The sequence below is a fragment of the Colius striatus genome, chromosome 4 (genome assembly GCF_028858725.1).
Source record: "Colius striatus isolate bColStr4 chromosome 4, bColStr4.1.hap1, whole genome shotgun sequence".
In the NCBI taxonomy this organism is placed as follows: domain Eukaryota; kingdom Metazoa; phylum Chordata; class Aves; order Coliiformes; family Coliidae; genus Colius; species Colius striatus.
The window spans coordinates 53,190,087-53,207,245 of record NC_084762.1 but is presented as its reverse complement, the minus strand read 5'-3'; the positions used below and the strand labels follow the sequence as shown (position 1 = coordinate 53,207,245).

At 40.2% G+C, this 17,159-nt stretch overlaps 1 protein-coding gene across 2 annotated transcripts in view; it reads right to left on the bottom strand.

Moving 5' to 3' along the window:
• Window positions 1–17,159, bottom strand: part of DTNA (dystrobrevin alpha) — a 189,103-nt gene that overhangs the window by 39,977 nt on the left and 131,967 nt on the right. Inside the window, exons 7-11 of one of the 2 annotated variants that reach the window (XM_061994451.1) lie at window positions 16,755–16,860; window positions 14,131–14,297; window positions 11,775–11,899; window positions 5,963–6,043; window positions 4,041–4,130 (exon numbers count right to left, since the gene is read on the bottom strand). In XM_061994451.1, coding sequence (XP_061850435.1) covers window positions 4,041–4,130; window positions 5,963–6,043; window positions 11,775–11,899; window positions 14,131–14,297; window positions 16,755–16,860 — 569 coding nt within the window. The remainder of the gene's footprint in view (window positions 1–4,040; window positions 4,131–5,962; window positions 6,044–11,774; window positions 11,900–14,130; window positions 14,298–16,754; window positions 16,861–17,159) is intronic. The other variant, XM_061994450.1, reaches the window with a different exon arrangement.

The following is a 17,159-nucleotide window of genomic DNA, read 5'->3' as shown; positions in this document are numbered from 1 at the left end:
CATATATTGCCACAATGGGACACCAAAGACCCCAGGGTAGATTTTGTGTTTTGCTTTCTAACAATGCAGTGTACCAACTGTAATATCTCCTCTCATATGCTCCAGAAGGAACAGAGCTAGGGGTGTATGGACATGCAAGCAAATGTTACTCATGATACTATGTCTATAAATGACCACTTCCTTATTAATTGATTAAGCAAATTCACATCTTCCAACCTCTTCTTATGAGTTGTTTTCTAAGCTTTTCTGATGTTTGAGTATCTCCTATGGACTCTGTCATGGCGGTTAGCATATTTGTCCTCGTAATGTTGCCCTACACTGGGTGCAAATCTCCAGGTAGATGTCTCTTCCTTCAAGGACTGAGTTTTATTGGCTTTCCACATCATGTCCCAGTGTCAGATGCTACCAAACAATTGTATTGCTGACTTCGAGTAGTTTGTGGCTCACTGCAACCACTAGGTCCTCTGTTAAAATATTTCTGTCCACCCAATTATGCTCCATCTTTGATTTGATCATTTGCTTCCTTGCTGCAGCACTTTTCACTTATAATTATTGAGTTTCCTCTAACTCATTTCAGATCATTTGGATGTCAATTACTATTACTGCTACTGAGCTCATTTTTGTTTTAGAAATTGCTCTCCAAGCACTCCTTCCCATAACTATTTCAACCTTTGTACCGTCTACAAATTGCATACACTTACTCTATTGCTCCCACTAGGTCATTACAAGAAATAGTGCATAGTGTCTGACTTAGGATAGCCTTCAAGAATCCCAGTTGATTTGTCCTCCTCCTGGAACAACAGTAAACTTTTGAAAACATAATAACTGATTTTCAGTGTTGCTCTTATACTAATTTCCCCTAGTCCTTATTTCCTTTGGGTACTTCTGTAACATCTAGGACTATGTCAAATGTCCTTTTAAAGTCAATCTCTATCATATCTGCTGCTTCTTTTTTACCCACTGGACCAGTTATCCTGTCAATGAAATAAACTAGTTTGGTTTGATATAATTTGCTCTTGACATGCTAGTTATTTCTCATTAGAAATAATCCTCCATCCTCCACATATTTCCCAAAATACAGATAATGCTTCAGAGACTGCTTTGGGCACAGTAAGTTTCTCTGGGTCCTGTCAGCTGGAACATCCTCTTAAAATGGAATGTTTTGTAAAAAGACAAAATATGCTTCCCCATTCAAATTAAGTGAGAAAACCTCCAACTCTGAAGAGATGTCTAAGAAGACGTAGAGCTAACAATATTGCTGTAAATGTTGTACCATCTTAGTGTCTTCCTGGCTGCTAAACAATCAGACATAAAAACCTTTCCTTTAGTAGGGAGAATATGGCCAATGAAATAAAAAGGATTCTCATCTTGTTCTGAAAATAACATATGAAGGCAACATGCAGTTCAGGCCTATCATGCTCCTTTGAGACAGAAACATAAGTTAGCAGTTGTCCAGAATGTTGGCCTACTTTCTCGCTATGCCCAGGTAGAATATCCAATTCTTTTTAGCTTTTATGTGGAGCTCCAAAAAGGCATCAGCTACTCTGACTCAGCATTAAAGACGACTCAATTTCTCCTTGTCTCTGGGCATTTGATACCATAGTGCACTCTTTCTATCTACCACAGAATTGCCACATAATTTCAAGTTCAGCAGAATGCACTGGATCCCTCTATTTTATTCCACTTTATTACTTCTTTAGAAAAGCTAAGTGTATTAGCTATGAGGGAAGCCTGAGAAAAATGCAAGAAAAAACATCCTGTTTCGCCTTATTCCACTTTAGCCCTATAATTCAATAGCTTAAAGACATTTATTAAGAACGAGAAAGAGACTGTATCCATTACTATGGTAGCTATGTACTTTAAGGTAGCACTGACAGACTGCAGCTGGGGAACAAAAGAATCCAAATAAGGAAGAAAGTATTAATTCAGGACATAGAGTTATTCCTCTTGACTGGATAAAAGTTTCTATAATGCTCAATTTACCAATTTTGACATGGCATATCCAGTTCATTTAGTTGGCGAAGGCACTACCTGCTCTTCAGCAATATTCCCTTGTTTCCTGCCCTCTAGGTAATCAGAGATCCCAAACACAAATGTGAGATTAAAAACTGAGTATTAGCTACAGTAAAAAAGTTGCAGGTCTTTTGCATTTAATCATTTATTAGCTGTCAATACTGCAAATGACTGATTTGGTATCTGGGAGAACATGACAGATTTGTTGCTGCTTCTTTTCTAAGTACTCTAAAGTTGTTCTTGAGCAGTACAGAGCATATCGTTGAAATCGATTTGCACGCTGTATATATTTAGAAGGAAGGTGCTTGTAACTTTTATGTCAACCTGCTCAAGAAAGCTCTCTTGCAGACATGGGGGCTCAAACAAAGCAAAGCAAGCAAAGAAATTTTAAGGGCTTTTGATCCTGAAGAGGCTTGAAAAAAGCAAGAGGCATCTCAGGGAAAGCCTGCATCTGAACACCTTTGAGCTTTGGGATAATTGCATACCCACTCAAAATTGGTGCTTCAGATGCAATGAAACTGCAAAGAACGGTGTTCATCTCCTTTCAGTTGTTTCCTACAATTTGTCATTGTATTTACTCGTTATCAAAAAACTTCTCCTTCCCAGTTTGTTTCCCTTTTTCACCCATGAATGTAGAAATGAAGATGATATTGTGCTGAACTTGAGACCATATCCAGCTCCGGTAGTGGAATGACTTGGTGTGATCAATTCAGCGTCTCCTGCTACAGGACAAAACGGGCTGTGAATGGCAATGTTCTTATGTGAACACAACTAGCTGAAAGAAAGACCACGGGAATGCTACAAATGACAGTCAGTGCCAAATCTTCTTTGCATAAACATTCTAATTACACAAAAACTTTCTTCAAAGCTATCTGAAAGTTCTGGACTAGACTGCAACACAAATTAAAGTAACCATAAGTTATCTGCAGTAGAAACACAGCCAGCAGAGCTTTTAGTGTTGATTATGTTCAGACAGAACTGTTATCCCAAGTTTGTATAATTTTTATTATAATATGAATCATGGAGCATTTAATCTAAGATCAGAGCACTTGCAAACAGAGCTGTCATAGTCTGTTTCTCTGATGTATGAGAGGATGAGCTTCCACTAATGAGGCCTGATTTTCCCAGGGCAATAATAACAGTAAAACCTAAAAGAATGAATGAAGATACTGTTACTGGTCTAATATAGATTGAAGAACTTGGCATTTAGCAGAAAAGTACCTCGGTCTCAGTACTTCCTTACTGAATTATAGCTAATGGTCATGGATTAATCAAAGAAGAATAAAAGAAAGGTTATTACACTCCACAGTAAAAAAAAAAAAAAGGGGGCGGGGGAAGCTGTTCTTGTCCAGCTGCGTATTTCTTTAATGAAGAATAAAATAGGCTCTTCCTTTAGGTCACTAAGATGAGAGGGAATGCTGGAGAAAGCGTGCAGCAATCAGAGGCATCAGTCCAAATCCAGCGCTCACTATGTAAATGAGAAGTCTTCATTAGCTTCAGTAAGACTTAGATCCTTCTTCTCTGTGGCCATTTTGAAAAGCAAAGCATTTTGAAAGGTCTGGGGAAGGTTATTGGCAAGTGATGCTAACTGCAGAACAGTAACCACCAGCAGCAAGGGCTGTGGAAGAGGAAGAGGAGCCTGGCTGTGAGACCTGAGGCGGTTTCCAGGCTCTCGCGCGAGTCTCTTTTGTTCCTGGGGCAGGAACACAGCAGGCCAGCCATACGCCGAGGATGAAACCATAAAGGTGTAGCTTTTTCTGTTTTCAAAAACATTTTTTCCAACTTCCACACTCATTCTATGTGAAAGGGTAAAGTGAAAGGTTTGTGCTGTGCAGAAGCAAGAGAAATTGGCGAAGTCCACAGCCAGCAGGAAGTCTATTCAAAAGACTAATTAGAGCCACAGAAACCCTCTAGCCCACCAGAGCTATCCTTAAAGAGTATCTTTAGTAGTTTAGCAGAACTGCTAATGATTTAGTGCAGGAGCTACAGAGCTACGGCGATTAGTGGGTTAGTGCTCTTATACTGACCGTGAATTGTTGTGAAGCTGATTTACATACAGCTTTATAAGAGAATGCTCATCAGCCACAGGACTGGCTGCATTTGTACCCCCAAGTAACCTGAATGATTCAAACAATGAAACCTTGTTAATATCCTAAAAAGTAGACACAGAGAGCAGCGTGTTCAGAGTGGGTTCATTACTATAAATACAATTTCCAGCCATTTGGAAAGGACCCTGACATGGCAGTTTGCAGGGAGCTCTGTCTTTCGAATAAAAGGATGCAAATTAAATTTATAAGAGATGAAAATGAAAGTAACGAGAACAAGCTGTCAAGCACTTAAAACCTGCTAGGGCAATGAAACAAAAGTTACAAAAAAATTTAATATACAAGCAGTGTAATTGCTTTATGTATCGGGGTACTGTTAAGTCTAAAAAAGTCAAAACTGACTGCCACTTCATGGAAACTTTCTGCTGTGTAAGGACATTCTGCTGTCCACTTATAAGGAAGTTTGGATACCTATGGTTGTGCTGTTTTTATTGTCTCCTGCCTTTGAGGTGGTCTCCATCAAGGAGTACTTCCTCTAGGAGAAAAGGGATTCTAATGGCTCAGGGACCATATATGTTTAATCCTGATAGTTAAATATGGTTGGTTGAATTTCTACAGAACACAGAAGTAAAATAATCAGGATTTTTTCACATACAAGGAAAAAGTAAGTAGTACACTAGACTGTGCTGTGGTTACTACTGCAGGTCCCTGGCCTAAATGACAAAGCATACTTTTGCTGAATGAGAATGGGGACTTCCAGGGGATAAACAGAAGCAACAGCTACATGCTTAAAGAGCGCCGCTCTTAATGATCTGTCCTGGAGAGGCCACAAATAGACCATCCTGACTTACCCTGCTACATGGAATTGTAATTCTGTATACTTCAACAACAGAAATTAATATATATTTGCAGTCTGTCTGTAAAGGCAGCAGATCTGGGCTTGGGGGCTGCTTTGAGACTGGCATTCAAAAACCATCCAAGTCACACACAACAGCTACTTGCACTAAGCTAACAAGAGCTTATAGCTTACAGCTCATGGTAACAAAGTTCACAAACCAAAGATTGCAGTGTGGTACACCGAGGGTTTGGCTTTGGTGTTAAAAAACGCAGCCATGCATACTTAGATATTGTGTTTGGTTATACAGGAACACTGAAGCACTGATGTGTACAGCAGGAAACAAGCAATAAAATGAGCCCAAAGAAGACATATCTCTCATTCTCCCCAATATAGCAGGAAAATGTGCATTGGTAGGCTTACACAGATTGGGTAAAAGAGCTGGCAAATGCTACACACAGAGTTTAGCTACGTGAACCAAAAAACTGAGCCCAAATGTACATTCATCTGCAAGCTCCTTTTCTTTGAGATGAATGTTTCTGACCACTCTTCTCTGGTTTCTTTTCTGAAGGGTCACCGTATGACAAAACCACTCTCTCTCTCATAGTCTTTAATGAAAATCTGAACAGTTCAACAGAAATAAGGATGTCTTGTTGCATTTTGCAATGAACACATTTTCTCTTTGTTCATATCATATCTTGCAGTGGGATGCAGACATTCCTAGTAGGCAATGGCATGTCCCAGTTTCTATTCCCAAGGTGCTGCTACAAAATAGCTTCTCACCAGCAACCCGTTTTCAGCCTCTCTAGGAGGGTGCCTAGTTTGTACATGAGCACATTTAGCAGAATGTATTGGTTCAAATGAGAATCAAAGTACTGTGCTCTGCCTGGGATGCCCAAACTCCAGCTCTCTGTCCACATATCTCAGCAACAGTTAGAAATAACCAAGACATTTCTCTGCTTGTGTCTGTTGATTTTATTTTGGGTTTGTTATTTCTCAGGGGAACTGAACATTGAAACCTGCACGACTGTCATAGAATAGTTTAACATAGATTAGGACAACAACTCACCTTCTGTTTGCAAAAGGACTTCCTGAGGGAACAGAGTGGGAGAAGAGTGTGTCGTTCATGCTGGTTACAGGTCGGGGGGGCCTAGAAGAAGGCAAAAAATTCAGTTGCATTGATTTTGCACAAAACAAAATTCATCAGCAACTGCATGTTCAGAGAATTAAATGGGCTTTTTCATAGAATCATAGAATGGTAGGGTTGGAAGGGATTTTTAGAGACCATCTAGTCCAACTCCCCTGCAGAAGTGGGTCCACCTAGATCAGGTCACACAAGAATGTGTCCAGGTGGGTCTTGAAGACCTCCAAGGAAGGAGACTCCACAACCCCTCTGGGCAGCCTGTGCCAGGGCTCCCTCACCCTCACAGTAAAACAGTTTTTCCTTATGTTTAAATAGAACATTTTATGTTCCAGCTTCATCCCATTACCCCTTGTCCTGTCACTAGATACAACAGAAAAAAGGGATACCCCAACCTCCTGACATCCACCATTTATATACTTGTAAATATTAATGAGATCCTCCTGTTCCTTTTTTGTAAAGGTAACATTGCTACTATCATCTTCTGCTGTAAGTAGCAACAGTTTCAAATTAAAGATGCTCTATTTTTGACCAGAAGTTGATAAAAACACACTGTTACCTAAGCCTGGAAAGAAAGAATGCTTTTGCATGTGTGCTGAGGTGAGTTTTAAGCAACTTGCTTGATTTCCCAGCCCGCCACCCCTGCTTTGGAAAAATAACCATTATGCCATTTATCCTTCCAGAGCCTGTATTCCAGGGTGCAGCTACTGCTTTCAACCAGCTAGGCTGTGCACTGGTATCAGGTTTAACGTGGCAGCACAGAGTTCTGCAGTAGGTGGCTGCCAATAAGTTACCTTTTCATGAGGTTATCCTTGGTGCTAAGCTCCATCTTACCCTATCCACATAGTGACCACAGCATACCCATAAAATACATATAGTACTAAACTGGTTTGACTGTAAAACTTTTCAAGTGGTGTATTGAACCCCTAAGTCAAAATTTTAAGTATCTAGTCTAAGAGGACCCATTAATAATGATAGGTTTATTACTACATTATTTCCTGCTCTCACTAAAAATGAAATGAGAAGGAAAATTTCCTTTGCTTTCTTTACTGTCTACTCTTAAAAAATATTTTGTGCATAGTTTTTTCTTCTATATCCATTAAGGAGAAATTTCCCCTCCTTAATGGACTTCCTATGCAACATTGGGCAAAAAATATAGACACTCTGGAAAAAATGAAAAATATGTTATTAAAATCACAAGGCTTTCAATCAGATGCAAACAGAACCTGAAGCCATATATAATGCAGACTTCAAATTGCTTAGATTTCACGGTGGTTAATATCCCCTTTAAGCTATGTGAAAGATCTGCCTTGTGTTCTGCAGATGTGCAAATCAAAATATAGTATCCACCTGCAAAACACTCACTGGGCTCCAATTGTGAAAGACAATCAGTCATCCAAACCATTTGTAAGAAATGAAGAAAGCTATTTTTGCACAGAAGTGAACTATATGTTTTATTTCTTATTCTCTAACTGTTAGAACATTAGCATAAATGTGGCCTTTGACAAGCCAAAATGGATTTCTCAGCATGACAATACCACTTTGATTATAAGAAGTTTAAAACTCAGAATAGAAAGGTGTAGGATTTGGCATGTTATTTATTTATACGAAAATACAGTTTTAGCTAACCCTGCATCTGCAGACCCACATGAAAAACTCCAGTTTTGGTCAGTCACAAGTTTGAGAAGCAGCACTTTGTGCGCTCTGTACTTATGGAGAAGTGTTTAATATTATTTTTCATGGATTCCTTTATCAGAGCTAGGAAGAGCTTGGATGATGCCACGTTAAGAGCCAATCTACTGGAAAGGCCATTGTGGTTATCAGTCTTGAAATACAGAGATTTGAAAATAAACTTCGAGAGAACAGTTAGAAACCAATTTTATTTAATGCATAAGCAACTTGTATTTTGTTGCCTGGGAATTGTAAACTGGTTATTGATGTAGGAGAAATAGTTCACACCAACTACACGATTACTGCATTTTTCCTTTTCTCAATGCAATCACTGCCCAGTGAACACAAATGAAAACTAACTGGGCACAGGCTGGGGTCTCTGAAAAATGGGTCCAACTGTGGAGTCTTAAATAGCAGAGTAGAAGGGAGGAGAGGCTGGTTCTCAACACTGTCCCAGAGAAGGAGACAGGAGGAGTGCTCTCTCTCTGGAGAGCTCAGCTTGGGCTCAGCTCTGCTTTGCCTTGCACCCAGTCCACCTCTGCTGACTGAGTATGAAGTGGGTATGCGGCACCCATGGACGTCAGTAGATCACCGCATACACACTTCAGGCTAACATCCTCTCTAAACTTTATCTCAAAGTAGAGGTGGAAGAGAAAGTTTCCAATCTCCAAAACTGCTCTTCTCTTTCACTGTCTCTGTATTCAAAGACAATTATTTATTTCAGTCTGGACTCCGATAAAAAGTTATCGATTGGTAATAATTAGATTATTGCATTTCTTCCAAGCTTCTTCCTCCATAAGTGTACTAAAGAAGAAAAATACTCACCAAGTATCTCTTTTGCAGCCAAAATGAAATGGAAAAGAGATCATTAATTAAATTGTCAGTTTAATACGTATGTGGTCTAAGTAGTGCATTGGATATATTCCACTCTTAGAGCCCTGATTCTGCAAAAAGCATGAGAGCCCCTGCACATGAAAGGTCATTGATCTGTTTAAATATAGAGCTACTCTCGTGTACAAATGTCCATAAACTTCAAGGCTTTGCTAAGGTTTTGTGATTAGCATTAGTTTGTCAATTCTTATATGATGAAAATTATAATACATAATACATATGATATACACATGTATATGTATATGTATACATATACATATATGATATGATATATTATATAGTATATATTACATATTACATATTATTATATTATTATATTATATATTATAATAATCTGAGCTTTCCCAAGGCAGGTTTTTTAAAGGCTGATACCCACAGTCACATTCCTCAGGTACAGCTTGAATATCAAATGGATGTTCAAAATCTACAGTTGTGTGATGTGATAAGGCAAGAACAGCAGACTTTGTGGTACAGCAAAGGAAAATTCAGATATTGCCAATAGACATAAATCTTTCTAAGGTTATTTCTAAACTTCTGTAAGTCAAGTCATTAAACTTTCTGATAAAAGTGAGGTGATGACAATCAACTTTCCTCAAGGGGCAGGAAACAATACCGTTGAAATACACTATGCAATAATGCATGTTATGGCATAACACATACCCACAGTAACAAACCAAATTAAATAAGAGGATACAAAGTGCTCCATGCTGGTCATGTAAAAAATAACGCTCTCACAGGCTTAGGTGGAAATTAAGTCAGGTCAGCATTTGAAAAACACCTCCACAATGCACTGGCTAAGCCATTTCTCACCTCTGTAATCTGGTGTTTCTTTTTCTTGCCAAACTTATGTATAGAAAGGAAAAATGACCCTTCCATCGGTGTGGCAAGTTCCTCCATCAGGTTAATGATACCTTAGTAAATGCTTCTCTAGATGAGCCTTTGATGTGCTTCTTGCTCAACTGAAAAATTTGTATGGCACCAGTAAAACAAACAAAAAAAAACCCCTAGGCATTCTTTCTGCCTGGTACCACTTAAAGGTGGAAGAGCGATGAAAAGGAAAGGCTGTAGAGTAATGTCAAAGAGTACTTGTCCTCGTTTAAGCTAGAAGCTAAGAAAAGGATACTGCCTTCTTGCCAAAATTCTTCCATTTAATGCACACATAAACCCCTTTCTGTCTGGATTCCTGCCCAGAGCTGTTTCTCTCAACTTCTAATACGTTTAAATATAAAAATCACATCAGTGAGAAGATATTCTCAATGAGGTACTGCAGCATATCTCTCCCCTCACTTAATTTATGTGAATTATGCTGTAGATCACGCTACCTCTACAGCTTACAGGTTTTCACTCATGTATCATTACAGCCAATATATATTGCCAAATTATATTGCCTTCAATCTCTGAATAAAGAGAAAGGCTATCATAAAACAAAATAGATGGTGGTTTGTTCTCACATCCAATCTCTCTAAATTATATCTGTATAGTTAGGAAGACGGGAAGGTGTTAATTTCACAGAAAAGATTTGGAATGGATCCTACTCAGTTACGGTACTCTCCCCTTGTCTTGCCTAAATGCATTTAATTCACCCAAAGTAACGCAGTTTTCACTACCTGTTGTCTTATGACATACCTCCAGGCCTTCAAGGCCAACAGGGAACAGAGGCATCCCTTTCAGTTTCATAGTCTCTGTCTCTCCCATTTTACTTAAGGAAGATCAAAACCTGCTGAATCACTGACTTGCCAGCAGAGCCAGGCTTTTATACCATGCGCAGCAGTGGGGTAGTTCAGCAGATCCAACTCCAGATGATTTATTCTGAAGAACAACACCCTCCCATTACTCTTCCATACAGACTGCAGGGGTTTTAACTGTCAGTCCAGTGTAACAGGGATTTGGCACTATGTATCTATCAGAGGCACCTTGTGTCTGAAAAGCAGAATGCTTTTTTATGCCTTCAAAAAGTTCTGCTATAACCACATGAGGAGGACCATCTGCCTTAAAATGCCAGGTAGGTTAGATGAACCTTTCAGGTGTCGCACAGCCCACAATGGTCAGTGTGCACTTGCCCTTAAAGATGCTTCATGCCATCATTCAATACTGACCAAAGTAAATATGTATAATAATTACAGGCCAGAATAATTCCAGCAGCTAGTGACATATGCATGCAATATATGGAGCATGCAAATAAAATTTTAACAGCTGCTGCTTGAAATGCTTCATTCAGAGCACAATGGAAGATGGTTAAGATATTCTCATAGATTTCTTAAGAAGATAAGAGAAAGACATGATTTTTGGAATATTTTTTCCAAGTTGCTTTCTTTGTAACTTTTTTCCAACCAATGTCTTGATTATTCCTGAAAAAAATGGAAAATCTGACTTTTGGGGTTGGTTTTTTAGTGATTGTTTGCTTGGCTTTTTTTAAGGACCTAGGAAGCAAAGGCAAACCAAACTGATAAATGAGAAAATCTGAGCAACTGCCACTATGGTCTATGCACACATTTTAGAAAAACACAATCCAAAATGATAATTTCCCCACTGTGCAAAAATCCATTTTCTCTCTGCTCTGAGTTTCTTGACTCCTGCAGAGAAAAAGTAATGACGCAAACTACTATACCAAAAAATAATTTCGCTTTCCCAAAATATCAAAATGTAAAGATAATAGACTCTCCTCAAAGTGACTTGGCAATTAAAGTCACCCTTCTTATGCAGACTCATATAACTCTTCCAGGCTGGGTAAAGTCACAGTGAGGCCACAGTGAAGACACTGAAGTCAGTGAGAACTCTGTCACCGGCTTCAACAAAATTGGTCAAGACTTCACTTTTCTCTGGTGCCTCGTGTCAAGACATACCTGTAATACACTGAAGCTGAGAGTGTCTAGATGACAAAACTAATGTTCTCAGCATGAATACATCCCAAAGTGCTGAAACTATGAAATTGCACACACATTTGTGAGGATAATGGGGACATACTAACATGATGTCCCAGTGTTTGGTATCCCATTGACTTTTCAAGACAAGTCACACCAGATGAAAATTTTTATACTAAATACCCCTATCAGAAAATTTGCACTTGTGATGCATTGAGCTTGATACCTCCTGTTTTGTTCAGAGCTATGGTATCTACACTCAGTGTAAGCAACTGCTACAACAAAGCTTACTTTCTCTATAGCACACAGATACTTACACAATATGAGCCAGGTTTAGAGGTTTTTCAGGCTGGTCAGGGAACATTGGGTGCAAAGGTTCACGGCTGGAAGCACAGCTTAAAGACTTGCTAAGTGCATTAGTTAGCTTCTTAGCAGGTGATTTCTGAGAGGAACAAGGAAGGTAGAGGTAATCTGGACAAGTAAGGTGCACACTGTTTCTGCTATAGGAAGCACAAAACAACAGGAAGCTCTACAGCTTACATACCTACGGACTGACATCCATCCCTCTTGCCCCCCTCCCACCCTGAGAGTCTGGTAAAGCAAAGACTGCTCAGTTTGGAGGTAAGCTAGCTCTTACCTTCAGGGGCCTTTAGAGTAGGTTCAGGGGGTATAACTATATGGACAAATGCAGTTGCCATGGGTTCTTTGCAATGCTGCAGTCAGGTAGTATTGAATGAAGGACAGCACAAAGTTCATGTCACCTGGACTGGAGCTGTCTTGTACCTCATCATCTTGGGAGTGCAAGCAGAACAAACCTGTGTATGCTGATGTACTCTTGCTGTCACCAAGAGATGGTGAGTCTCTGTGCAAGAAGTGTGCTTTTCACCCGGAAATCCCATCGGGGAGTCTTAAAAAAACCCCAAGTTTAATATTTTCTGCTTCCTAGTATTGTTTCGATACTCTTTGCAGTGAACAATTTTCTAAGGAAAATCTCACTCAGAGATTTAGAGTGTCTTTTTAGGCTGTGAGGTAATTCAACCCACTTCTTAATTTTCTGACAGTAAAATAGAGGTAACGATTCTTACACTGTCTCCTCCCCTCAAAGCACAGCTCTACGCACTGAAATTTATAAAAATAACTTTGTAACTAAACAGGAGTGGTATTGTGTTTGTGCACACACATCCTGCATTGATTTATGACTCTAATCTAGATAATAATGAAATATTTCTATTTCAGAAATCCAATCTAAATATGTAGAGTTCATTATTTTTCTCTTTCATTATAAATGCAATCTTACTTTGAACCGAGAACGGTTGAATTCTGCTGCACCCATGAACACCTTTAATCTGCATGTGAAGCTCAACACAGATGCATTATGGAGAATGTTAATCAGGTTTGAACAAGTGCTAATGAACGCTACAGAAATGCAATTTCAAACTTGAAGCAAAACATTTGTTTCTGACAAGGAAACATTTGAGACCACTAGGCATGAAGTCACGTTTTTGTCTTCAGCTAAGCAGAAATCTTAAGTTTTCCAATTACTTCCTACTTACATAATTGCAACTTCCTGGTTACAGCAAAAAAAAAAAATATATTTTATAGCACAAATTGCTGTTAGGAATGGAGTCAGAGCTACAGAGCGAGTCATTTAGAGACTAAACTCAAGCCAGTCGTGTCTATGCAACAAGTAGCAATTAAGACCCATAAAAACAACTACAGACCCAGTTCTGCTGGGATGCAGTGCAAAGCCAAGGATGTGTGACTGGCATACAGAGAAGATCATGTCTCATTTAATCCTCGGCTGCTCCACTGACAGAAAACCAGACATTTAAAAGTGTTAAGCTTCAAAACTTTGTTTAAAAAAAGACACACAAAATGATGTACAAACATGAGTTATTGCTATATGCATGATTTTCTTTCTTTTGGTAATGATGTACTTGTATAATATTTGAAATCAGTTAGGATTTTTTCTGTCGGTGTCTGGATTTGAACCCCAAAGGACTGGGATGCTCTGTGACCAAGGGCTTCTACTGGGGCTTTGCTCCAGTCCACAGAGAGCTTAGCCACTGTATCTGATGCCCTTCAGAGAAGGTTAACGTAGATGTTGATAATTCTCTTTCAGCTTAGAAAAGGCACTGAATTATTTTGTTTAACAAGAAAATATCAAAGTGTGTTTTTCTCTACAGTAAACACTACTGTGGACCTAAGCCATGCTCAATTCTACAGCACCAGGCCCATCCCAAACACTATGCATATGCTGCAGCCACTCGACTGAAAATATTGATGAATGAGCGTTAAGCATTCATCATTTCATTTACACACAGCCAAACAGAGTGAGTCAATGACGATTTTATCATGAGGCCTCTGGGAACAGGAGAGGCTGCAGTGAGCCTGGCGCCCTGCTGCTGGCCCCTCCTGCACTGCCCTCCCAACAGCACACATCATTGCAGGCATCCCAGCTCCTCACCCAGAAAAGACCATTCCCACCTCTGTGCTCTCCCGATGGCTCCCAAGGCCCGAGCCTTGCTGGGCTTGCCAAGGTGAACCGGCAGCTGGGCTGTAGCCTCCCTGTGCCGGGTGGCTGCCAGGTAGCTGCTCAGACCTGCAAGCGAGGGACTTCTCTGCCGGCTGGAGTGCACAGCAGTCTGCAACTAGGAGAGAGCCTTCCCTTACCCATGACGTGTACTCTTTCATTTGGTGCTGGTTGCTGTGGGAACCGCTGGCATGGCCCCTCCAGAAGCAGTCCTGACAGAGCTGGTAATTGTGACACTGCTGGCAGCGGTACCGAAACCCCATCATGCTCTCGCTGTGGCAGTAGGAACACTCGACAGGATGGAAGACTGCAAAGGAAAGAGAAATGCCAAGCTATAAACCAAAGCAGAGAAAACCTCAGCAAAAGTTTACAGACAAAAAGAACTGAAGGGTGAATGCCTTCTCTCTAGCAGTCTGCAGTGTTGGATGTTGCCTACAGCTCTGACCCATGAAAACTCAAGCAGCTGCCCAGCAGCCCGTGCTGAGACGTTGGGCACCGTGTCCTACACTGGGCACCAAACCCTTCATCACTTCTGAGCTGAAGACTGCATCTCCTGCTTGCAGCAGCAAAAAATGTGTCCAGAGTCTAGCTGAATATGTGACAGATTACATTAATATGTGGGAAAACCCACTGCACCCTTCAGCTCTGCTACAGGGGAAGCTGAACGTTTCCTTGTGCTGTGAGGGCTAAAATGATGTGCCTTGGAGGTAAAATCAAACTCAGTTTTCTGATTACTGGAAGCACAGAAATTTACTTAGGTATATTGTTATCTATTAATTCCTGCTGTCGCATCTGTACAACTGCTGTCATTTAGGTACCCACATATGGAGTTAACACTTAGGTTTGGATGCCCAGATTTGGGAAGCTGGTCATGGAAGGAACCCATGTGGTTCTGTTCTCTGTTCCACTCAAAAACAGACAGTAACAAGCACTCGAGTCATTGAGCATGCTAAGGCTCAATCACGACATTCTGAAATCCATTCCTGGCAATAGTGCTATTTCTGTTCCTCTTCACTACATGTACCCAATTTACCACAGGGTACTGATCGCCTCCTTCTTCCCAGACACCTTCTGCTTTTCTGTCATAAGGTTCAGTCTGGTAGAATTTGGATCAGTGCTGGGGGTTTAATTCCTTGCCAGAATTTCACAACAGGAAGGGTTAGTGCCTTAGGCTGGGAAACAGTGCGAAGCTGGTGAGAGACAAGGATGGATGATAAGAGGTTGAACAAGGTGGAATAGATAGGTGGCTCTGTTGCTAAAAAGGATTTGGGAACATCTTACCCACCTTAGTGCCTTTCAGTGGAAGAGGGATTTATTTAGTACAAGAGCATGTATGACTTCTTCATTCTCATTTTATCGCCAAAAAATGGCTCCCTTTCCACTAGCCGTGTTTTCTTATTGGAAATATGGTATAAATACTTTCATTGTCTAATGTGCACACACATCTGTTCTTCCTCCTACCCCCATTTCTTTTCTCCTGCAGTGTCCCAAAGCTTCAGCTATGCTAGGGATAAACCTTCAAGGGAGTAGCAACACAGGAATATTCAACAAGCTCCTTACACAACTATCTCTGAGGCAAAATATTGGATTGGAGAATTGTTTACAAAAAAATCTATTTATCTTACTAAATTAATATTTAAAAACTTTTGTAAAAACTTTCTCAATTTTAAAATCTTTCTTCTTCTAGATTTAAAGTGTTGAAATAATGACTGATAGCACCATTGCCTCCTGATAATCATGAGCAAGAGATGCCACGTTAAGAGCAAGTACACCCAGATACATAAGACAGTAAAATGGCATTTCTTGTGCATTTTTTTTTTCTGTTTAACATTGTCAATGCTGGTTCTTCACAGTAGAAGTTGGCTACACTGGAGCCAAGGAACTCCTCTAGAATCACACCAGGAACTGTACAGAGTTTGTGGACTGCAATTTGGTGGTGTACACAGTGAGATGAAATGCAGAAGCTTTCTTGCTTTGCTCCTGCAGTTTCAGCGTGGCAGCACCTTCTATGGAAACAGTATATGAAGGGTTTGGCTGGAGGGCTACATCGGTGAGTCTGTGAACCTTTCCCCAGGTGCTCAAGAAGCTGAAAGGCTGAGGAAGATGCTACTGTTCAGGGACATGCAACATACACTGTGCAATAAAGCTGATTTTCATAGGCCTTTACTATCTTAAAATCTGTGATCTACTCATTTTGGGGAAAGACAACCCTTGAGGAATAAAGAGGCATCTCACAGATAAATCCTCATCTTCCACAAGAGCAAAGGATAAGGGTGAATCTGGGACTTCCTCTTCAGAGTATATTGTCTGGCAGTGTAGGCTTAGGAGGAGATCCTTCGTAAGAACCTCTTGGCTGGTATTTTGCACTGCACTGGACATTTCCTGCCAACAATATTGCACGAACGGAAACTGTCAAGCTGTTCCTTCTTTGCTGCCATATGTCATAGCTAATAAAAGCTGTGGCCTTGATACTTTACCAAATGTAAGTGTGTGAATGGATCAAGTCTTGTGCTCTTTGCTTATCCAGAGGACAGGAAGAGAGGACATGATCAGGATAAGTACCTAAGCACAGCAAATATTAAGTCATGTTCCTGGCTGAATGACCAACAGGATTCTTCAAATATTTTACTAGTGGTTGCAAAAATTGCACATGGACTCAATGAACCCAGTACAGTAACTCCTACAAAACCATCTACAGAGTGAGAAAATCATCACACAAAAGTTTACTCTTCAAATTGTTTTTTTGGCAGCAGCTCTTACTTACCATTTTCAACATTTGCCAGTCGATGCAGAAGTGGTAACCACACTAGACACTGTGGCGGGGGATCAGACATGAGTGTATCCAAGAAAGTGTTTAATGTGACTTTTTTCTGCTCAAACAAGCAAACAAACATGCACAAAAAATCAGTAACTCACAGAAACACTGGGGAACAAGTTACAGACATTGCCTGTAGCCCTGGTTCACGAAAAAGAAAAGCTTTTCTGACTACTTTTAGTGGGTGCAATGTGTATTATTGATGACTCACAAGCCTTTTCACAAGGCTGGGTTGGGGATCATAGTATCATAGAATGGTAGGGGTTGGAAGGGACTTTTAGAGATCACCTAGTCCAAACCCCCTGCAGAAGCAGGTTCGTCTAGATGAGGTCACATAGGAATGCGTCCAGGCGG